The sequence below is a fragment of the Canis lupus genome, chromosome 5 (genome assembly GCF_011100685.1).
Source record: "Canis lupus familiaris isolate Mischka breed German Shepherd chromosome 5, alternate assembly UU_Cfam_GSD_1.0, whole genome shotgun sequence".
Taxonomy (NCBI): Eukaryota; Metazoa; Chordata; class Mammalia; order Carnivora; family Canidae; genus Canis; species Canis lupus.
The window spans coordinates 21,407,586-21,431,893 of NC_049226.1; the positions used below are offsets into that span (position 1 = coordinate 21,407,586).

General features: G+C 39.3%; 1 protein-coding gene across 2 annotated transcripts in view; it reads right to left on the minus strand.

Moving 5' to 3' along the window:
- The window catches only part of SIK2 (salt inducible kinase 2), a 125,613-nt gene that overhangs the window by 20,018 nt on the left and 81,287 nt on the right, over window positions 1–24,308 (minus strand). For both annotated transcript variants that reach the window (XM_038536203.1, XM_038536204.1), the window contains exons 4-8: window positions 21,907–22,068; window positions 8,597–8,721; window positions 8,033–8,156; window positions 6,451–6,671; window positions 4,751–4,903 (exon numbers count right to left, since the gene is read on the minus strand). In XM_038536203.1, the coding sequence (XP_038392131.1) occupies window positions 4,751–4,903; window positions 6,451–6,671; window positions 8,033–8,156; window positions 8,597–8,721; window positions 21,907–22,068 (785 nt within the window). The remainder of the gene's footprint in view (window positions 1–4,750; window positions 4,904–6,450; window positions 6,672–8,032; window positions 8,157–8,596; window positions 8,722–21,906; window positions 22,069–24,308) is intronic.

A 24,308-nucleotide genomic window follows, 5' to 3' on the forward strand; every position in this document is an offset into this window, starting at 1 on the left:
GAGAAAGGGGAACCCTCTTGCACTGTTGGTGGGAATGTGAAATGGTGCAGCCACTCTGGAAAACTGTGTGGAGGTTCCTCAAAGAGTTAAAAATAGACCTGCCCTACGACCCAGCAATTGCACTGTTGGGGATTTACCCCAAAGATACAGATGCAATGAAACGCCACCTGCACCCCGATGTTTCTAGCAGCAATGTCCACAATAGCCAAACTGTGGCAGGAGCCTCGGTGTCCATCGAAAGATGAATGGATAAAGAAGATGTGGTTGATGTATACAATGGAATACTACTCAGCCATTAGAAATGACAAATACCCACCATTTGCTTCGATGTGAATGGAACTGGAGGGTATTATGCTGAGTGAAATAAGTCAAGTGGAGAAGAACAAACATTATATGTTCTCATTCATTTGGGGAATATAAATAATAGTGAAAGGGAATATAAGGGAAGGGAGAAGAAATGGGTAGGAAATATCAGAAAGGGAGACAGAACATAAAGACTCCTAACTCTGGGAAACGAACTAGGGGTGGTGGAAGGGGAGGAGGGCTGGGGGGTGGGGGTGACTGGGTGACGGGCACTGAGGGGGGGCACTTGATGGGATGAGCACTGGGTGTTATTCTGTATGTTGGCAAATTGAACACCAATAAAAAATAAATTTATTATTAAAAAAATAAAGATACTGCACTGGAAATGAGATACTAACATGATAACTAGGGTGTGCTGTTTCTTTTCAGTCTCTGCCTCTTATTAGCTGTGACTTCTTAAATGGCAGGATCATGCTATGCCAGACCAAGCGTAACACATTTTCCCTGACAAATTTCACGTCCAACCTGGACTACAGCAACAACTCACTGTGAACTTGGTATGGAGAGAGGAGGTGGTCACATTTTATTGTGACAACCAGTTCATAGGAAATAGGATAGTAGGTTTAAGGGTCTGCTTCTTAGGATTCTTACAATCACTGAAGGGATTAAAGAAGTCTTTCAGGTAGGGTGAAAATATTCAAATGGCATGCCTAAAGAATATGTTATTATAATACGCAGATGGATGATTACTATCCCAAGGAAGTGGACATTACCCAGTTTCTTCAAGAGTGGCAAAAGACGATGCTCATATCCAATTAATTGTAATGACTTTTTATTTTTTAAAAATATTTTATTTATTTGAGAGAGAGAGAGAGAGGGAGAGAGTGAGAGGCACCAGAGGAGTGTGTGTGTAGGAAGGGAGAAGCAGACTCCCTGCTGAGCTGGGAGCCTAATTCAGGACTTGGTCCCAGGACCCTGAGATCATAACCTGAGCCAATGGCAGACGCTTAACTGACTGAGCCAGCTTGTAATGACTTTTTAGATCATATATTTATTATCTCAAATCTCTTCTTCTGAATTTGTGCTTTTCAGAATAACCATTAAAACAAAAATAGTGTTTTCTCCTATGGGAAAATCTTTACTGCTCCAACAGGAATATGCTGGTTATGAACAGAATTGTATGTCCCCTTGCCGCCTCTCTGTATGTTAAAGCCCTAACCCCCAGTACAACTGTATCTGGATAGAGAGCCTTTAAGGAGGTAATTAAGGCTAGATGAGGTCCTAAGGGTGTGGGCTCCCAATCTGACAGGACTAGTGTCCCTCTAAGATGTGGGTAGGACACCAGAGATCTCTCTCTCTCTGTACATGCAGAGGAAAAGCTGTGTGAGGGGACACTGAGCAGGCAGCTGAGAGTTCTCACCAGAAGTCAATCCTGCTGGCACCTTGGCCTTCCAGCCTCCAGAACTGTGAGAAAATAACCTTTTGTGGTTTAAGCCTCTGCAGTCTGTGCTACCCTGGGGCCAACTGTATGATGCTTTTCCTTACAGCTGTGGAGGGCAACTTTAATCAGTGATTAAAGAAGAAACTGGATGAGTGTTTCACTCCTGTCTACTTATAGTTGATAGAAACTTGGAATGGAAGGACTAGTAGGATTCACGAGAGAAGGCATGACACGTATTTCTTCTAAACAGTTGTCTGTAGTCAACTAGATGTAACATTTCTTGCATAGTATATAGCAAATATAAATACTCTAAATCATTCTGAGATAGGACTCTTATTGTTTTCTAAATGGATACTTTATAACTATACCAGAAGTTCTTTAGGGGCAGGGACTATTTCGTACCTCTAAAGCCACAGGGCCTGGCACAGAAGTGCTCTATCTGCTGAACTGAGCTGCTGGTATAAGTTACTTAGTTTTATCTTTGTAGCAAACTCATGAAGTATGTATTGCTATTCCTGTTTTATATTTAAGGACACTGAAGCTCAGAGAGGCTGACTTGCCGGGTCACTCAGCTTGGTATGGAACCTAAGGTCTGTGTGATTCATTCCATAGCTCGTGTGATCTTTGCATGGGATCATGTTGCTTCCCCAATTTCCTATTGCTATACCAACTAAGAAGTGATTTGCCACTTCTTTAAACCAAGAGTAGAACAAAGGATTAAAGCTCTACTAAAACCTTAAGTGCAGAGAAATCTATTTTTTAACAAGTTCAACAAAACATGAGAATGTGAAATCTCATAGGCAAGGGAGCATCTTCTTCAGCTCTGGTGCCTGTTGCTTAGCATCCAGAACGCCCAAGTCTGTGAGGGAACACTGAAGACTTCTACTTGAATTAGATACATTTTTCAGTCCTGGTCTGTAGCTTTCTATGACAACTTGGGCCAATGTGTAAAATGAATTCATGTGGTGCTTGGTAATAAAAAACATTACCAAACATAAGAAGCCATGTTATACATCTGAACTCTCAGCCAAATTAAACATAATTTGAGCTCTCTTAGGGAATCTGCTTCAAGCTTAGATAAGAAAAGCAATCATGTGCAATAATAATTCGCATGTTTCCAGTGTCGATCATTTACGTAACCCCATGCCTTCGTTTATGTACTGTGAAGAAGAATAAAGAGACTTGGGAGGGAAGGATACACCACTATATCTCATTTTTACTACCCCAATTTAGGAATTCTCATTTTATCCCCTTCCTCTCTTGAAAGCAGTGTCATTCAACTTGGAAACTTTGAAGGATTCCAACTGCTCAGAGTTACTCTAATCCAAATATCTGGAAATTTATCCATGTATTACTCACATTAGTATCAATAGTCACAATATTTTATATATTAAAATGTGTCTAACAGTGTATACCATTTGCCTACTAAAATCAAGAAGATGTTATTTTTTTTGGTCCCCGCCTCCACATATTTTGTAGAAGCCAATGCAAAATTCTGTTAAATCCTATAAATTCTGTAAAACTGCCGAATAAGAAATACAAAGTTAGAACTCTTCTGCTCTTACTTGCCCTTTGAACAAAGTAAGCACTCACCGAAGAAGATGGAAATCCTAATAGATGGTATGAATGAACCAAGCTTCTTCGCAACCTCTATACAGATGATTTCTCAACTCTCTTTAGCCTTAGCCTCTGTGCTGGGATCCAGATCTATTCTTCGTTTCAAGCAACCAAGTCAGTGCCATACTTATTCTCCCAGCCTCAAGCTAGAGAACAGAGTCATCTCCAAGTCACTGCTGTCCCTTCCTCCCCAAGATTTACTTATTACTTTATATAATCAACATTTATAAAGCATGTTCTAAGTGCTGCACAATTATCAACTAATTCAAACATCAGAAAATTCTATAATATTCCCCATTCTGTAGTTTGGGAAACTGAGGCACAGAAAGACCTTAAGTAACTTTTTGAAGGCAAGGTAGCAGGAAAAGGGCAGAATCTGGGGTTTGCTTCAGAGTGCCTGCTTTAACCACTGCTGAGTCCATCCAGAGTCCACCTAAGATGGTCCTGTACTCATCCCCTCCATTCTGCTCCTACCAGCACTGTTTTAGTTCAAGTGTTCAGTATTTTTCAACTCCTCCCTGCTCTCCCCAAAGTTCTCTTCCCTGGTCAATCTACCCTTCCTTATGTCTCAGATGAATTAGCTGAAAGCTAATATGATTTTATCACTCTTCTGCTTATACCTCCAGTCATTCCTCATTATTCCCTGATTTTTAAGTAAATTCTTTCCCTTGGCATTCGAAGCCCTTCCATCATGGTTTCAACTTACCACCCCAACTTTTTCACTTCCCTCTGTGCTTCTGTTCAGTTCCCTACACTGGCATATGTGAGCGCCTCTGCTATCTACATGCAGTACCTTCAACTACTGCCTCTCCCTGGCAAAGGCCTACACATCCTTACAGGTCTGAGATCTATCACAAATGCCCACTCTTCCATTAAGCCTTTCCCAGGCAGATGTGTCCCTCTGCCTGTGCCCTTGGTTCTTTTCCTGGATTTCTCTTTCTTTTGAGTGATGGTTATTTATGATGATGTCTTACTTTGCTTTTATACTGTCATGTCTCTGAGGGCCATGCCCAGGTTTTATATATCCTATGCTCTATCGTGCCAAATAATAGAAGCTTGCACATGGTAAATCTGCAATAAGAAGTTGTTAAATGGAATCGAATGTATAGTCTAGTGACATTCTCACCATAAGTCAATGATTAAAAAATGAGAAGCCTCTTAAAGAAAAAAACCTGCTTGAAATAAAATTAATCCTTAGAAATAGGAAGATGCTAAGATACATCATAGAATATAGGAAGTGAGGGGCAGAAACTTTATAGAAGAGCTGAATGTCAAGGATGAGATCAACCAAGGATGAGTACAACCCTTTGTTACACTACAAGGTGAAAAATGTGTCAAACATGTGAACAGGCACCTGCAAGATAAGACCACTGGCTAATGTGGCGTTACCTTGGCAACTGTTTGTTCAGCCACGGTGCTAGGCCGCCGCTGGCGGGCATCGAGTCTCTGCTCCACAGGAAAACTGCTCCGATGTGATTTCAGGCGCTCCACCAACAAGTAATAAATGGCAGCAAAGTGGTTATAGCTCTTGTTCTGCAAAGACTGAAAGAGAAAACAAGTGCTAAGGGCAGAGAAGCATAAAAACCAGTCCAATGATCTACATCTTTCTGGAAAAGGAGGGAAGAAATCCTGTGTTCTTAAAGGTAGAGCAACGAACAAAGTGCATCTAAAATGAAAGCTGTTCCAGAATTCCGAATGAAAGACAGACAGTTCCGAGTCTCCAGTACTGATTACATAAAGGGCGATGCCTGTAAGCGACTGGCCCTTTCACATGAACAGGCCCCACTTGTTTTTCTGCATTCAGAGAAAATGCCACCGTTGTCTCATGTAGCAAGTCCCCAGTGCTGTCACATGGTCCCATCTCCTTGCTGTGACTGCAGTGTCAGGTCGGTTACAACCTGGCCCAGGGGCTTGAATTCCATAACTTCAACACAAGTCCAAACTACTGCAAACTCTGAAATGAATGATTAAAGTCTTTGGGGGAAATTTCTGGTGATTATTTTGGGCTGGAGAGTAACATTTGGAGGCTGGATCGAGAGACACTGAGTCTCCGTTCTTAGGTAATTTTTTCCTCTTGTTTTTGCAGTCCCACCCTCGTGAAGCCTTGAAAATAAAGTTGCTTCCCAATTTTTCACATCCCTCACTGGCCAGCTTTTCCAGGACTCTAGCAAAATGGGGAAACAACTGCTCTCCGGCTTCTAATTCCACCTGACCATCTGCATGGTGCTGTGCAGGGCAGCTTAGATGCAGAACCCTGGTGGCAGAAATCACAGGCCTGTTGGGCTGCCCTCACAGCTGCCGTTCTAGATCTGCTTCGTGGCTGAGAACAGAAACACACCACTGAGTGCGTGACGAGCAGAGCAAGAGAGCTGGTCTGGATTCACTCTTGGCAGCATGGTCTGGAGCACTTTTAAGTTCACAAGAGTCATTTTGTATTCTTTTTTGATATACTTCCTCTATAAGAGCACTGTATGCTTTTTACTGTGGTGGAGGTAATGAAAATGTGTTTCTCCTATGAATATGCTAACTACTAAGGGAGAGAGAGAAAACTGAGGAGGAATTTTCCAGGCTTATGGCCCCCTCAGGTCTATGACCCAGAGTACTGCCAAATCTGGAATCCACCTGTTTCTGCCTTCTCAGCTTCCCCAGCTCAGAGCCTAAACTGCAATGGCTTTCCTAAACCCGGTGCCTGCTCTTCTTGTTTCCTGTTCAGCCCTTGGCCTCATTCCCTAGCTGTACATTTATATTCCATACCAACTAGCTTATGACCTGCATAAAACTTCATGCCTCATCCTAGAAGAAATTTTCTACTTTGTATTTAAGTTTCCATCTTTGTCTTTTCCCAATCCTATATAAACTCCACCTCTTAAATTTTTTGGCAGATGGGGCAAAGGGGGGAATTTATATACTGAATAAAAAAAGCAAACATGGAATAGATGTGACTATAATCCCCAGGGAAAACTGAACAGTGGGTGCTGGGGGGTGGCCATGCTGAAAGACCCAGGATGATGGGTATGAGCACAAACTTTCAAGTTACTAAGCACAAAAGAATCCTAAAATATCTTCAGTCAAATCTCTGATCACCTTACCTCAATGGTTTTTTGCTGATCTATTCCAAGGCTGTGCATCAATCGCAGAACCTGTTCATTAAATTCCCCAATGGATGGCTCGTTTTCTTGCCCTTGTGGATAGAGAACAGGTCTCTGTACAGGAACTTCTATGAGCATCCATTTATGCTCCTTGATTTGAGCTATAGTTAGCCGTTTGGACGGATCTAGGACCAACATCCTTCGAATAAGGTGCTCACAATCTACGGAAAACACAATGTTACAAAAGTCATGTAAATCACCTTGCACTTCAGGGTACTGGCTTGACTCATGTGACTTTGCACAATGACACTGATCTTTGTATCCTCCACAGTGCCCACTGGAAAGCAGAAGGTCAGATGAATAAATGAACACATGAAAGCCAGTTGTATTTGTCAGATTCACATGGTGAATGTTGACACAAAAGTAACCATCATTGTGAATGAATACTTAAGAAAATCAGGAGGGTGCAGATCTGCCCAATTTTGTGCTAAATGAAACTTCTATTGAATTTCTCAATGAAAAGATCTAGACAAAGACTTAGATTCTGGTGAAGACAAAAGCAAGCCTTCTCCCTAGAACGAGCACATAACTGGATCCTCAGTCACTTCTGAGGCTGATATAATGAAGGCTGCATGAGTGAGGCAAGAGCTCTCCAGTGGATGGCTGCTCTTCCCTCATCAGTGCAGCTGGAAACACACACAGGAAGCACTAGTTACTTCTGGTTATGTTACAAAAACTGCGCTGCTGTGACTTGGGCACCCACTTACTCTTGGAGCTGCTCCATGCTCTCTACCACCTCGCACAGTCTAGCCTCAGAAACCTCTGCTATGTGCTGGGCACCATGCATGGTGCCTTACACAGATGACATCCATCAATCTTCACAGCGCTCTTTCCAGGAACCACTGTTAATTCCATTTTGTAGACCAAGGCATGGACACACAGAGAGGTGACAGAACTCGTCCAGGTCAGACCGCCAGGAGGTGGTGGACTCAGGGTTAAACCAGGCAGCCTCGCTCCAAGGTCTATGCTCCTAACTACTAGAGCTTTATTACTACCATCACTAGGATTGAAAGAGTTAAGGAAAAACCCAAGGAGTAAATGTAGCTGAGCAACAAGCCAGCTGGTTGTACGTGACAAGCTAACCCAATATGGGCAGGGGTCAGGGCAATGCATCTTAATCCACAGCTTCACCAGTCGTTAATTCAATTAAAAAATTTACTTTTGCAACTTCTCGCCAAAGGATAGGGGAAAATCTATTTCATACTTAGAGTAAAATGGTTGTGAATCTATCTACAAAATGCTTCTCTAAGTCTAAAATAATCTGGGGACATTTAGAGACCCAGAGTACATGTGAAGACTTGGCGTTCTTAACCTGGAAAACTTTCCGTTTTCAGTTACAAGTAGGAAGGCTACAGCTTCTCTCACCTACATGGAGGGGGATGCTTATTTCTATAGCTTTTAAAGTGACTCAGTCACTTTGTTTGGCATCCAAACTCTTAGCACAAGGGAAGCCTTTCCTGAGGCATTTCATTCGGAGCACAAATTCTGTAAAGCACAAGGATAAGACAAACAGGCTTGTTACCTTCTGACATGAAATACGGAATCCGGAATCTTCCCTCTAAAACTCTCTGCCTCAAAATTGGAAGAGTCGGTCCATCAAAAGGCAGAGCTCCACAGACAAGGACGTAAAGAACAACTCCCATGCTCTAGAGAAGAAAACGATGCAGTCACTTTTCCACTGAGGGCTTTAAACACTCTTTGTTTTCCTCAACAACCCTATGGCCCTTAAAATCATGTGGCTAAAAAATTCCTGTTTGGATTTACTATTTTCCCAGAATTTGAAAAAAAAAAAACAAACCCAAAACCAAATAGTACAATAAAATATCCTATAATAAATACTCAAGGATCGGAATTTAATCATTTTGATTACTACTTAACTTTACATTATTGCCAATATTAAAGGAATAACATCTGTCCCTAGAAGTTCTTTCCTAGAACCTAATTCCAAATACTCTAATTACAGTCCAGTGAACAGGGAAAGTATGAACTACTACCTATGTATTAGGTACCAAGTGCTTCAAAGATGGGCCAAAGTACCAATCATTACCATTATAGATGCATTTAACACAGCAAAGCAAAGAAATACCCAAATATCCAGCTGTGGTCCTTCATACTGCTGCCCTTCAAAGACTTCTGGGGCTGCATAAGGGGGGCTGCCACACCATGTTGCCAGCAGTTCACCACTTTTAAAGAAATTTCCAAAACCGAAATCTATTGGGATGGAAATAAATGTTACTTTTGTCTATACTCTCAACTATACTGAATTTTTTGTAATAAATTTTACAATATGCTGATCAATAATGGCACTACTATGGTGTCTATCTTGTGCTGTGTCCTTAGCACTGAGCACAAGGACTAGAAAATATCAAGTATCCAGTAAATATTTGTTGAATGAATGTATAAATAAATCAAGTTTTCTTCTCAAAGAGAATGAGTGAGAGATTGGAAAAAGACTTTAGGTCATGTATTTTTAAGGCTGAAAGAAAAATCCATTGGTATAGAGAACCAACTTGAATTTGAAAATCTTAGAATTTCAATTACTCCATGATTAAGACTCTTCATCCTTTTTTTTAAATTAAAAAAATTTTTTTCCAGTAAGCTCTCTGCCCAACATGGGGTCTGAACTCATGACCCCAAGATCAAGAGTCACATCCTCTACCAACTAAGCCAGCCAGGTGTCCCAAGAGCTCTTTATCTTTTATAGACTGTAAGGAAAGAAACAAAGGAGTACAATTTTAAGATATCTACCTAAACACAACTGAGTGACTAGCTGTTTTTACAGTCATTACCTGGAGTAGCAAGATATATAACCTTTTAAGGAAACTGAGTACAGTATTTTCTTAGGTAATAATTCTCTAAGTGTTGGCCTACATATTCTGATTTAGGCAGACTTGCATTTGGATAGCTCATTAACATGGCTCTCTGGCCCACCAGCCACAAGCCACCCATCACTAGTATTACTCCACTCATTTATGGAGTGTAGTGGCATTATACCTCAAAACAGATAATGGTCTTCCTTTTATGACATACTGAATCTACAGCTTTGATATATAGTAGGCGCTCTGGAAACACTGCACTCAGATACCTTCAGTATGCATGAAAATTACAGAAGACAAATTTCAGCGAGTTTGGTATAAATGTTGGTTTGTGTCCTTTTGCAAAGCCTTCACATAGTCTCATATTCTTATGAGGAAACAAATTCCTATCATTTTATAAGTTATAGGAATACTGTCTTATGTTGTAACACTTCTGACAGAACTTAGTGATGGAAACTGGCTCTACTCCCAGCTAGTATAAGGTGCTACATGGAGAGTGAGCTTTAAAAGGTGTCCTAAGGGGCACCTGGGTGGTTCAGTTGGTTGAGCGCCTGACTCTTGGTTTTGGCTCAGGTCATGATCTCAGAGTCCTGGGATCAGGCCCCGAGCAGGGCTCAGGGCTCAGCGAGGGGTCTGCCTGAGATTCTCTCTCCTTCTCTCTTCCCTCTCTCTCTCTCTCCCTCTTCCTCCCATCCACTTGTGTGGTATCTCTTTAGAATAAATAAGTCTTTAAAAAAAAAAAAAAAAAGTGTCCTAAGAGGACTGGATTGAATCGCAAGTGCCAGACTCACTGGCTGTATGACTTTGTATCAGTCACCGTAAGCTGTGGTTTCCCCACTCTATAAAGTTGAAATAATAAATCTGTAGTCAGCAAGTTGTTGTGAGGATCGGTAAGTTAACATAAACCCATACTCTGTTTATCTGAGATGCAGCACATAGTATATGATACGTGGAGCGTTCTCTTCGCTCACTGACATACAAACTGGCAAGCAGTAGTGACAGTAAAAACAGTCACAATCTCCAATACCACAGCCTCATGGCAGAGTAAAATCCCTTAAGGTAGGGTGAATTAGAGCAGATTTCCAGTTTTCCCACTTTTCTAGCTTCAAGTAGATTATTTAACTCCCCAAACCTAAATTTCTATATCATAAATGTAGTGATAGTCCACCTACCCAAACAGGCTACTATGAGGATTAAATGAGATTAAAACATGTAAAGTGCCTGGAGCATAGTAGATGTCAAGTGTCAGCTCCCTTCTCCCTCTGTGAAGCTGTTACTATCAACTACCACCTTTCAGAGAGAAAGGTTCTGAGAAAGTATACAAGAAGGGCAGAAAAGTGCAGAGTACCCTGAGGCCTCAGAAGACAAATGAAGGTGTATGTGGGGAAGAGCCTTGGTACCATCTAGACCTGGGGAACAACAGTGTGCTCTGACCCTGGCACTCAGGAATAGGAGATAATGGGGACCTCTCCCTCCATAATGGGACCACAGTTCAGTCCTACACTCTGCTTTCCAAAAGGACCGTCAGAGAGGTCTTGTCTTTTCAAGTGCACCTCTATGACTAACCACTCATATGACATCATAGCCCATATGTCCTTATTGATGCACGTTCCTAATTTTCTGGAAAAACTATACCCTCAAATGAGTCAAGGACTATATGTTCAAATAACATTTGAAGAGGAAAATGTTAATTTCACTTACATAAAGAAACATCAGAAGCTCTAGGATGTGTATTTGGAGATCCTGAAATAGGTCCAATAATTGCTGTACTTTAACCATAATCACAGGATGAGTTTTAGCTCATGTAAGTTGAGGATACCTTCAAATAGCATTGTAAAGTTTTACTATCTCAAGAGCCATTATAGAACTACTTCAATTTGGCCTTCCCTGGACTCTGGTGGAAAGTGTCATCTCAGAGGAGTGATGGGGCCTGGTGGCCTGGCCTCCTTACTACTGAGGCTCTCTTACTGGTACATCTCGTAGGCAAGAAGAGAGCAAGAGCTAGGAAAGCACAGCTGTGCCTATGGTAGCCCAGTCTCAACTGTGGCCTTATATATCTAGGACAAAGAAAGCATCTGTTAACTTATAAGGAGAGTGGTACTAAGCAGATGTTTATTTCTGTTTCCTGTAGGGAACTGAAGAAAATAAAACTTGAGCCAGTAGCAACATTAAAAGAAATACCAAAAGACAATTAGGTTCACTCAAGCTATTATAGTAGCATATATGCAGATGTATTATTATTATAATAATAATAATTATTATTATTATTTTAAAGTAGGTTCTATACCTAGTGTGGAGTCTGACATGGGGCTTGAACTCACGACCATGAGATCAAGACCTGAGTGGAGATCAAGAGTCAGATGGTTACTGACTGAGCCACCCAGGCACCCCAAATATCTTCTATAATCTTGTTAAAGCATTTAAACATTGCACTTGTAATCATATGAGGTATGGACTAAGGAGACTTTGTAGTCAGGTAGATTAGGATCAGATCCTGTGTTGTCCATTTAGCTGTGTGATCTTGGGCAAATTACTTCTTAAAGTTTTGGTTTCTTCATTTGCAAAGTGGAGACAATATCTAAACTTCATCAAGTTATTCTGAGTGTGTGTAAGTTATAATGAATGGATACATGTAGACAATACACTTATAAGTAGATACTATATAATGCTTTAGGCATGCTACTGAAACGTATTGAGTAAGCTACTCAATAGGAGAAGAGTAATTCTTATTGTTTTACTTATCTATTTTCCCCATCAGATTAAATTTCTTCTGAGTAGAGCAGGGAAGGGAGAAATAATACATATCTGTACTCCCAGCACTTAGCATGCAGTTGTAGACAGCAGCTATTCAATAAAGGCTTGCTCAATGACTATGTGGTCATCTTCTCTTTCATAAGTGCTTACTTTGTGCCAGAACCTGAACTAAGTTCTACAAAGAGGATTTCTCCTTAATAACCCTATGAGGTATCCTTACTTTAGGAGAAAATGAGAGTAGAAAGTTAAGTATCTTGGTAAAGACTAAAGAACTGGAATAGAAACCAAGTGTAACTACTGAGCCCTCCCTGTTAGCCACCACCTTTATGTCCTTCCCCAGCACTGTGATATGCAGCTATTTTTGAGCAAGTTAATAATTGCCAAGTTTAAGAAGTGGTAATGGAAAGGCACTTAAAAATAAAAGCTCTTTTATTTCTTCACAGGAACCTAGCTAATTTGCTTCATTCACAATCTGCAGCTTTCTGCTTAACGGCATTTAAGCATTTAAGAGTGCGGTGAGGGGTGAGCAAGAGGGATGCAATTCGGAAATGTCATAGCTGGGCAGGACTTAGCGCTTTTTATTCAAATGTAATGGGTGTTTCATCACACCAACCAAATTCATTCATTCCTTCCTTCAACACTGGAGTGTGTACATGTGTCAACCACTGTGCAAACACACAAGAGAACCTCCTAACAACAGAGGGTAAGACCCCATGTCATCATCTGACTTTTGGAGAAATAGTAACTTGGGCAGTCTTCTTAGATCTGGCCTGACCTTGCTGAGAAGGAAACACCATTCAGCTTCATGCATTCTCTACCTCTGACGTGCAAGTTAATACATAAAATGACGGCTGCTATATCCCTCAGACATTTTGTGACCTGTTTTCCGCCATAAAACTTACACCATATAATGTTGGACTCACTTCAGTATTACTTAACTTTCAATTATGGGATAATTTTAGATTTCCAGAAGAGCTGCAACAATACAGGAAGGACAATTCCCTTTGCCCTTCACCCAATTTCCCCTAATGCTAACATTTCTTATAACTATATTAGTAAAATTATCAAACCTAAGAAAGTAACACTGACTCAGTACTATTAACTAAACCGTGTACCTTATTCAGACAGCACCAGTTTTGCACAAGTGTGCCCTCTCAGTTCTGGATTCCACAATGCATTTAGTGGTTGGGCCTCCTTAGGCTTCTCCAATTTATAACTGTCCTTTGGGTCTTCCCTTACCACGAACTGCAGAGGTCACATATTTTGTCCCTCAGTCTGGTTTTGCCTGGTGTTTTCTCATGACTGGATTAAGATGATGGATTTTGGGGAGAACATCAAGAGGTGAGGTGCTCTTCTCACTGCAGTGTTATCAGGAGATGCATGGTAGTTTGTCTAATTATGGAGTGGGGGGTTAACCCTGATCTCTTGATTAAGGTGCTTTCTGCTGGGTTTCCCCATTATAAAGTTATGATTTTCCCCCTTATAATTAAAAATATATTAGAGAAGATACAGCGGGACTCTACAGATCCTGTTTATCAAACTTTCCACCCATCAATTTAGCATTCATTGGTAGATCTTGATTACAGCAACGATTATTGTAATGTTCTAACAGTGAATTTTCATTCTCCCCATTTGTCTACACTTATTAAGAAGCTAAATCAGGCTGGCTTCAGTATCCTTTCAACATGCCCTCTCCTCTTTCTAAAATTTCATTTTAAGTATTTCCTTATCTCTGGCACCAGAAGAAGTTCCAGGCTCATTTTCTATTTTCCCTTTCCCAGCTCTGGAATCAACCACTTTTCCAAGGATTCCTGGTTCATTTTCATAGGAATGGTATTTTAGAAACCAAAACTAGGACCTAGATGTACTCATTGCAGCTGGGATGTCACTGTTTCTCGGCCCTGTCAGCATAGAGAGTTAGGAAATACATGTATGAACACTAAAATATATGTATATACCCCTTCCCATATTTAGTCTTGGACCTTTCTATATGTATATGTATTTTAAAAACCCCATGAATTTATACTGATACTTTTCACTCCAATCCAGGGTTCAGTTTAGAGTTATTTTGATACTATTTTTATTCATACATGATTGAGCAACTCTGACAAAATTTTGAAGATATAAAAAGCTTCTTACCTCTACAGTAATTTGTCATTTGTGTGGGGAGTAACTGAATTCGCCCTCATAACACACCTTGAGTTTGTCAGATCAATCATGATTTTCAACATCCTTAAACATAGTAGGAAAAAAGCACATCTTTCTCAAAGAATCTCTTAATTTTAAGAAAGTTCAATGTGAAATCCTAAGAAGTTTTAGAAATAAATGACAAGTAGTCCTTCACCATGGTCTAAGAGTTAAAACCAAATCCAAAAACATTTGTCATGCTTACACAGGATCAGGTGTTAACTAGTTGGTATTTTTAAAATATATTATTTCATTTAATTGTAATGACAGGTCCATGAGATGTGACTGTCCTTGTCTTCAAACAAGGTAATTGAAGCTCAAAATGGTTAAATGACTTGCCCAAATATCAATAGCTATGAGTGGCTTAGCCAATATTCAAATACAGATTATTAAAACTACAAGCTAGGTGTTTTTTCTGTTTCGTTTTCTACTGTATCACAGATGTTCCAAGAATGTCACTAGCCAGAGAAGTTTAATTCAACTCAAAGTTGGAGGTAAGGCTGCCATAAACCTAGGAAAAATCTTTTGCATTAGTAGAGAGATTTTCTAATTTATCTCTCTGCCAGCAGAACTTGACAAATGAAGACTTTCTCTTCTCTGCACTATCAGATGCTATGTCAACAGCCTCCCTCATAAATGAATGGAAATAATTGTTTACAAAGTAAATGTCAGAAAGATATGCCTACATTCACATTAAGAATCCATATTCTTTTTAAGAATGCACAATGTGTTGAATAGGGCAAAAAATCTTGTACTTTCATGTGAGATGATACATGCCCACAGCCCTACAACACTAAGGCACGTTCTCCAAGAGTTTTACTCTTAACTATGGTTTTGAGATTTCCTAATATATCCATATTTTCTCACCTGGTTTCTGTGTGGTTTAAAATGTCTACAGAAGAGAGGGTTTGGAGTAGATTGTTTAACCACAGAATTGATTCAATTACTGCTAACCAACTCTCATGGAAACGAACTTGGCCTTCAAAAGCTGAGTCCTCTAATTATGTCTTACCTAACTAACTGGTAACAGACTATGGATATATTTGAAAACAGTACTAGAACTGCTATTGTTATGTGTTTTGTATTTTGAGAGCAACTGATTGACCTGTATCTTACTGACAACAAATGCCAATTATTATTACTGTCATCACTAACTTACATAAGTTACCTGTGCCCAAATATCATTAGTGAAGGGCCAATGTTTTCGGAATAGCAGGACCTTGCACAGAATAAAAAAGCTGATCCTGATGATTATTGTCTGATGGGAACCAAGCACAAAAGAATTCTGTTGTGCCTGCTGGAATGAAATAGATCAAACATTAGCAGTCATACAGACCACCTGGACAACCTGCTAAAAAGCAGATTCTGATTCAGCAGGTCTAAGGTTAGGCTTGATATTTTGCACTTCTAACAAGTGGCAAAGTGATGCTCATGCTGTTGGTTCCCAGATCACTCTTCAAGTAGCCAGGAAACAGAACAAAACAAAGGTTGTGAAATGTATATAGAAGATGTTAAACAGTCTGTCACTGTCTACTGTTATAAAATGTTTACTAATTATTAAATGCTTTTAGGATTTTCATTTAAATGACATAAAGACTAAACAGAAGAAATCATTAAGTAAACTAACTTTTTCCGAAAAGTAAAAAAAAAACCACTGAAAACCAGTCTTTGAGCTAAGAAAAAGTAAATGACTTCTAGGAATCAACACCACCAAGCCAATTTTAAATCTCCAGCAGTGTGTTATAATGTCTAATTTATAATTAAAAAAATTCTCCTACAGAGCAGCAGATGGCTTTAGGGTTAATTTTATCCTTGTTTCTAAAATTACCAGTAGAATTCAGATATCCAGTCTCGCTGGAGAGATACACCTCTTCTGTAATTATTATAATAGGAGCACAGAAGACAATTATGAGGAAATGAAAGCTGACAAATGAAGGCAGGACAGCAGTAGAGACTAAGTTGACACATGAGGTGAACGGCACACAGGTCGGCCAGCACCGATGTCACCGCATGCTTTGCTGCCCACCAGCAAGAAAAGGCCAGCTGCACAGCTTCTTTCCAAATGTCAGTTACTCCCTCTGCACCTGACAGGAGGGCAACAAGAATGGTCACCACAGTTGAGATGAAATGTGAACCCACTGACCAGTGTGAGACATCAATTTGTTCAATGAGGGAGTTCAATGAGCTAAGAAGCAAATAAATGGTCTTCCTTAGCCCCAAATGGAGTGGAGAGCAGAGAGGGAGAAGAAGAGAGGAAAAACAAACAAAACAAAACAAAACTCAACAAAACCCTCTGAGCCATTTTCCACAGTCCAGGCTTACTGTGCTGCTCATGCTGGGTGGGCTTGGCGGATAAAGAGGAGGTCCCACTGTGCTTGATGATGCAGAGCTCTTTCTGCATAATACCAGTGGCAAGAGGATAGCAAATAGAAGACTTTTATTCAATATTTTACTAATAAAACCTACCTCAGCCTCCCCAGTCTTTTTTGATCCCAGGGCCCAAAACTGTAATTATATAATTATATATACAGAAACCCTGCCTCAAGGTCTTCTTGGGGAACAGGAAGGTCGTTAGAAGCAATAATGAGAGATGATGGGTTACTCCAAGGTCATGGGTCAATTCAGAAAGGAAGTATCCCTCTGGGGCTAGAGACAAGTAGCTCATGATGTACAGATCAGATCCATGAGGCTATTATACAGCACTAATTACATTTAAGGTCCCTCTCAGAAAAAAAAAAGAATTAATTCATATCAAGTAGAGACAATTTAGAATACAAATGATAAACTTGTCTGGTTCCTCTGAGATTTTTATTAATAAGGCTTTAAGGCCTTGGTAATTAAAAAAACATGGTAGTAGGGGTTAGATGGCTATCAAAATTTTCAGGACTTGTTTTTACATGGAATCAGTTATACATTGAATACAAATAATAGCTACCTTTTACTGACTGTTTACATGGTGCCAGGAACTTTAATTAACAATTTATTTAACAGACACTTAAATAGCATTAACTGTGTACTGGGCACTGTTCTAAGTACTTTGCAAATATTAACTAGCAACCACAGTGAGATACGAACTTCTATCATTCCCTCTTCACAGATAAGGAAACTGAGGATGGAGACACTAGGTAATGTGTCCAAGGTCACCCATCTAGTAAGTGGCAGAATCATAATTCAGAGCCAGGTAGTCTGGTTCTAGAGACCATACTCTTACCTACTAGCCCCATCTCTAACATCATCATTAATCCCTGCAGTATTCTGGAGAAACAGATTAATCTCAGCTTAATATATATATGGAAACATAGGCTCAGTGAGCTTAAATAATCAGCCCAAGGTCATACAACCATTAAGTGGCACAGCCAGAGCTTCCACCAACACTGTCTCATATCATACTCCACATTCTTTATGTAGAAGCCTTGTTTGAATTGTGATATTTTTCGAAAACTTCCAAGTAGCGCATACATTTTTATCTTTAAATATTTATTATAAACATTTCAGATTAGGAAAGGTGAAGAATAAAATTAAATGTCCTGCATTTCTTTATTCTCAACTTGATGTCTGAATAGTCATAGCCACAACAGCTAGGACGAAACAGTACCACAACTACTACAACTACTAAGCGCGCCAATATTTCTTTGCATTCTGCCTCATATTTTGCAAAGGCCGGAGGTCTCATCATTGAGGCAATGGACACACATGGGTATGGATGGATCTATGGCTCATCGTGTCTGAAGTCTCTACCCACTGGAGAAGCATAAATTAGAAACTGAGTTCAAAGCTATGTTTCTGTATTTATTAAAATAAACCACATTTGATACTTCTACCCAATTTTGTCTTTTTTTTTTTTAAGATTTTATTTATTTATTCATGATAGAGAGAGAGAGAGGCAGAGACACAGGCAAATGGGAGAAGCAGGTTCATCCTGGGAGCCCGATGCAGGACTCGATCCCGGGACTCCAGGGTCACGCCCCGGGCCAAACGCAGGCGCCAAACCACTGAGCCACCCAGGGATCCCCTCAATTTTCTGTCTTAAGAACCAAGACAAATATTGTAATTTACACCTAGTTTTGGTTTGCACTTTCTCTTCCATTTCAACATATAAGATGGCTAAAACAGTTCATTTATTCAACCCATTTAGCAATTAAAGAGATCTTCATAAGAAGAATAAGCAAAGTATAATTTGAGAGAATAATTTTGCATTTTATTCTGAGTTCTTGCAAGTTTTTCATGGAGTTCCATCTTTCCTACATGTGTTGGAATTCTTTAAAATTCAAGAAGAATCCTCAGAAATCACAAGATGATGTTTTTAAAGGAAAGCAGGACTATAAAAAAGTTATAAAATCTATGGATAAAAATAAACAGCCTGGAGAGATTCTTTAAGTGCACAGAAACATATATAATGAACTTCTGATGGCATGTGAAATTCTTCATGCTGTGGCTCTGCCTACCTGTCCAGGCTCTTTCCCTATCATTTGTCACTGGCCCTTATGTCTCACTGGCTCTGGCCCACAGCTTCCCTATACAATACGAGTTCTCTTATTGGGATGAGCACTGGGTGTTATACTATGTGTTGCCAAAATGAATTTAAATAAAAAAAACTTTTTTTTTTTTTTTTTTTTTTTAAATGAGTTCTCTGGCCTGCTCACCTTTGTCCATGCTGATCTACCTGCTTGGAGCTGCCATCCCTACCTTACATCCCCTTTGCTTCCCCTGCCTCATCCCACAACAAATGCCTTCTTAACCAAGTCTCAATCATTTCCCTGGTTCTTCCAGGAAGAGTTGGTTTTTCTCCCAGCCTCATGGCCTTTATGACAATTATCTTCTTGTGTTATATTTAGTTAAAGCTCTGGTTCTGGATTAACTCCTTGAGGTGAGAGCAAAGTTGAACTTTTTTGTACTGTTGTGATTTTTGTCTTGAAATATTTCAATCTCCAGGACTTATCCTAGGGGCCTAGGAGAGTAAGCAATAAACAGTCACTAAAATTTGGGATCAATGGTGGTGAGAATGACAGAAAAAAAAATGTAGAAAGGGGATATTTGAGTGCTAGGTATACTGTGTGTGCATGCGTGCACATGCATGTGTGCAAATGCACACCCATGTGTGTATTCATTTGTGAGGTATGGAATGAATGACACTAAATGCATAAATACTAAATGATAAAACCCCAAATTCAGTTACTGAAGTGAATAACCCTTGAGGAAAAAGTGACCAATAATGCTTGGAAACTCAGAATCTGTGCTTCCTGGGGTCAAAGAGACTAAACTGTGAATACCATATAATGACATTAGAAATACTGAGTTATATACCTATCTATATTATATGCCAAAGTTGTAGGAAATATATTATAGCCAGGCAAAACTTGGTTATAACCTTAAAGGAGTATTCTGTATATTTTGTTTTCAAGTTTCTCTGGTGTTCTACTTTGACATTTTCTTTTGAGATGTTAGTGACAGAGCACTCTAATTTCTATAGCATATGACTCACACTGCTAACCTTTCTATGCCTAAAAGGACTCTGAGAACTCTTTGGAAATATTGTTTTTGTGAATTTTTTGTTCTAGTGATAAAAGAATATGAAAGTGAAGCAGGGTTTCCTCTTTCTTTCTACAGAGTTAAGGACTTCAAAACAACAAGAGCCTTCACTGAAGAGGACAACTTGAGGGCAGCAGATGCTTTTAAGAAGTAAACCAAAAATCCCAGTAAAGTGCACTCCTGAAGAATGGCAAACAGGAGTGAGATGAAGGAGACCAACAGAAGGATCAAAAAGAAGGGAAAAAAAACACAAAGGGGAGAAGTGAACACACATAAGAAACTATGGAAACACCAATACTGTGGATTATTATTTTCAAAACAAAAAAAAACAAATCAACACAAATGTTTATGTATATAATGAGAATTTAACAGATTAACTTAAAAACACTGTCTTGTTCAGGCAATCCCATTAGAAAAAAAAAGTCATAGCCTGCAGAATGGAAAATCCATTACTTCCCTGAACCATATGTAACATTGGCATTTAAAATTAATTATTAAAATTAAAGTAAAAGTTAAAGTAAGTAAAAATTAATTATTTGCTTTCCCTCAAATGCCCAGGGCAAAAACTAATTGGAAATGGCACAGAAATAAACCAGTTACATGCATATATCAGAGGCTTTTAACTTCCATTTTATGACACCATGCAGCAGACCAAGGCCACTGTTTTGTCTCCAAGCTTAAGAGTCCAATGAGTATCCAACCTAGCTAGTCAGCAAATAATTTCTTGGTCAGCTCCTCTTATCTGGATATTCCTCTGTTCCTCTTTAACAATCCTAGAATAAAAGACCACCACTGGCAACCTTGCTAAGCTTTTGCTTCAAGTCTCTTATCTTCTTCAATACCTGAACTGAAATCAGTCTCCCTCCCATACCTACACCCTCTGTTGCTGCTTGTCTAACCCAGAGCCACATTTTCCTAACTGGACTACTGCCTTAGGTTTCTTATTAATCTTCCTGTCTTCAATCTTATGCACACCTCCTACCCATCTTCACTCTGCTGCCAGAAAGAGACCTTCACATCCCACATACAAATCTCATCACAGGACCCAGTCCCACCTTCACTCCCATCCCACCCTACAATTTTCAATAGGCTGCGTTCCCTGTTACCAACAGAATCAACTCTGAAATCTCCTTCATGGAGTTCAAGATCCTTCACATTCTGCTCTTCGCCTACCTGTTCCTCCTGGTTGATTCCTTGTGCCTACAGATTTTACATTTCCCCAATATTGAGCTACAGTCCCACACCAATCTCAATCTCTTTCCCCTATACCTGTGGTATTTACACAGTTTGCCTGTGTGTAGTATCCTACTTCTGTTTATCTTCCTGGCAAGCTTCTAATGCCTCTCTTGGGCCTAAGTTCAAATAGTTACTTCTCTGTGAAGCTTCCCTGACTTCTCAGGCTGACTGTTGTTCCTTTGCCTAGATTTCTATAGCAGTTTATACATACATTTTTGGGTAACATATTGTATTTTAATTATTTTATCTCCCCACTAGACTTTTACAATTAGAGGATTTGTATCCCCAGTATACCTAGCATAGCACAGTATTTATTAATACACACATAAATATTTATTGAATTTTTGACCATCTAGATAAAGAAACTTGGATTATAAGCTATAAAACTTTTTACAATTGTGAAAGCTGTAGGAGAAAAACTAGTAAAATAATCTCTACCTTTAACCTCCATGTCAGAGCTCAAAACCTTATTGTATGAAAACAAAGCATGTGACTTTTATGACTGTCTTTTATCTGGCTGTGACCTCTCTGCAGCAATCAGCCATGACCAGGAGAGCAGGGCAAGGCACCAGCAACCTGGGCTGCTCCTCTGGTCAGGCTGTCAGTCTTCTAGCTCACGCACACACTCAGATAAACGGACCTCCTCCAGCAGAGCACACCAACGGACCTGGCCACCATACCCCAGTCCAGCCACTGTGTACACTAATGATGAACATATTTCTCTTACTTTTCATTACACACAGAACTATCAGTAAAACACACTTTGAGAAAGCCTGATGTCACTGGTAGATATGTTCCTGAACCTCTGCCCACACACACATCCAATACACTGGTTTGCGTCTGGTAACATCAGAGCCGAGTGTGTCCCACCTACCTGCTAGCTTGATGTTCATGTTGCTATCCAGCAGGAGATTTTCAGCCTTGAGATCACGGTGCACAATCTTCCGACCATGACAATAATCAACAGCAGACAGGATTTGCCAGAATTTGCGCCTGGCCTCAGACTCATTTAACCGGCCATGGTTAGCAAGGTAGTCTATAAAAAAAAGAGAATTTAGGATTATTCACCAAAACCAACCAACCAACAAAAAATCCCCACTATCAGTAGGCAGAATTTTTTCTCCTCCAAAAGCTATCTTTTTATTTATTTTACTGTATTAGTTGCAGGTGTACAATACAGTAATTCAACAATTCCATGTATTACTTAGTGCTCATCAAGGTAAGTGTACTCTTAATCTGCTTCATCTATTCAAGTGCTTTTTATAAATAAATAAGAGTGAATGTTCAAGTAACATACTGTTTTCCAAGTTCCTTGCTTTGAGAAAACTAATTCCAATCATATTTTACTGGAGTCAGATACATGGAGAGAGCCCAAGACCAGATGATAGCAAGTAGCATATTCACCTTAAAATTCACAATCCTTTTTTTTTTTATGCCTAAGCACTATCTCTATTCTTCTGTATACAAGTTTATCAAATATTTTTCCTAACCATATTTAAAAAATAAAATTAATGTACAAAAAACACCCCATGAATCTATTTTCAGACATCCCATCAAAGGATACCTTTTTTTTTATGTTTTTATTTTTATTTTTTTGGATATCTTTCTTTTAAATAGTCATTTCATGGAGTTATTACAGAAGCCTCCTGTTACATAAGATATAGTGGTCTCTGGAAGTAGTTTAAATAATTCACACCCTGTTTTGTCTGGTGGAGCACTTCTGATTTACCTAAGACTTGTTCTCTAAATCAAACATGATAGCCATGTTCTCTAAGCAAATATACTTTGCCAGATACATTAGCTATCTTTGTACAATGTTATAATCTCTACTAAAGCAGTTTACCTGAAAGTTAATTCTGCATATGTTTACATGAACTCAATAAAATGAAACATTATAGCTCATTCAAGTTTCCACTGAAGATCTAAAAGGCCTCTGAAATGATCTTTTGAGGGAGAGAGAGGGTCAGCATAAATCTTGAAAGGCTTTTCTAAAATTTAAGATTATTTTCCCAACTTAGGAACTATATGGGTGAATCAATATTCAGTCATTTTCATATGTTTTCTGCTCTAGGCTATGTAGTTTATTGATATTTAGATTCCATGGCTTTGACTCATGACATCCTCAATATTTATTATAAGATCAACATTTGTATAGCACTTTACAGTTTATAAGGCATGTTTGTATCACTGAATCTCTCTTCATCTTCCTAAAAGCCCTCTATGATAACTATTATTCTAATTTTCATTTTATAGATGAGGAAACTGAAGATCAGAGGGATTACATATCTTGGCTGAATTCATACAACTGGTAAGTGAATGGCTAATCTGGAATCTTTGAGTTTTAAAAAACTGTATTAAGCTTCTTTACTAGACTCCTGCTGAAATCCAAACTATCCTTCAAACCCTGCTCAAATGCCACCTTGCCCTTAAACAGTTCATCACTTCAAGTAGAAGTAATCATTACTCTGAGCTCCTTATCACTGACAACACATTGGTTCACACTTGCAGTTACCTGAATATATCTTATAAATATCTCCAAGTATGTATGTGTTTGGGTGGACACACACACACACACACACACACACACACACAGAGTCCTAATTCTAACACACTGTGTGTTAGAAAATAAGATACCTTCACTTAAGCTTTCTGACAACAGGGGCAGTATCATTCTCTTCTGTGCTCCCCACACTGCTTTAGTACCATGCACAAAACATCAGAGGCACAGATTTTATTAAATATTTAGCTGATTAAGGTTCGGTCATAGTATCATCAACCATTATATAATAAGGAATGTTAGTACTATGCTCTACATGTTAAAGGCTTTAAATGTAAGCAGACAGACCTAAATGTGTCTAGAACCATAAAATCCTATAAGTGAGTCTGTAATTTCTCTGACATCAGCTATAGCCAAAACAAAACAACCCCAAACCAGAATTAGGCCTAGACCCATAAATACAGAGAACAAACTGATGGTTGCCACAGGAGACGGGGGTGTAGGGTGGGCAGGATGGTTCAAGGGGAAGGGGAGATACAGGCTAAAATGAGTAAGTCACAGGAATAAGCAGAGGATAAGGAATTTAGTCAATGATACTATAATAGTGATGTAATGGGAGACAGTAGCTACACTCTTGGAGAACACAGCATAATGTATAAACTTGCCAAATCACTAAGTTGTACACCTGAAACTAATGTAATAATGTGTGTCAACTGTACTCTAAAAAAAAATGTGAGCATTTTGTATATGCTTCTTCATCTGCTATGATCACAAATTGA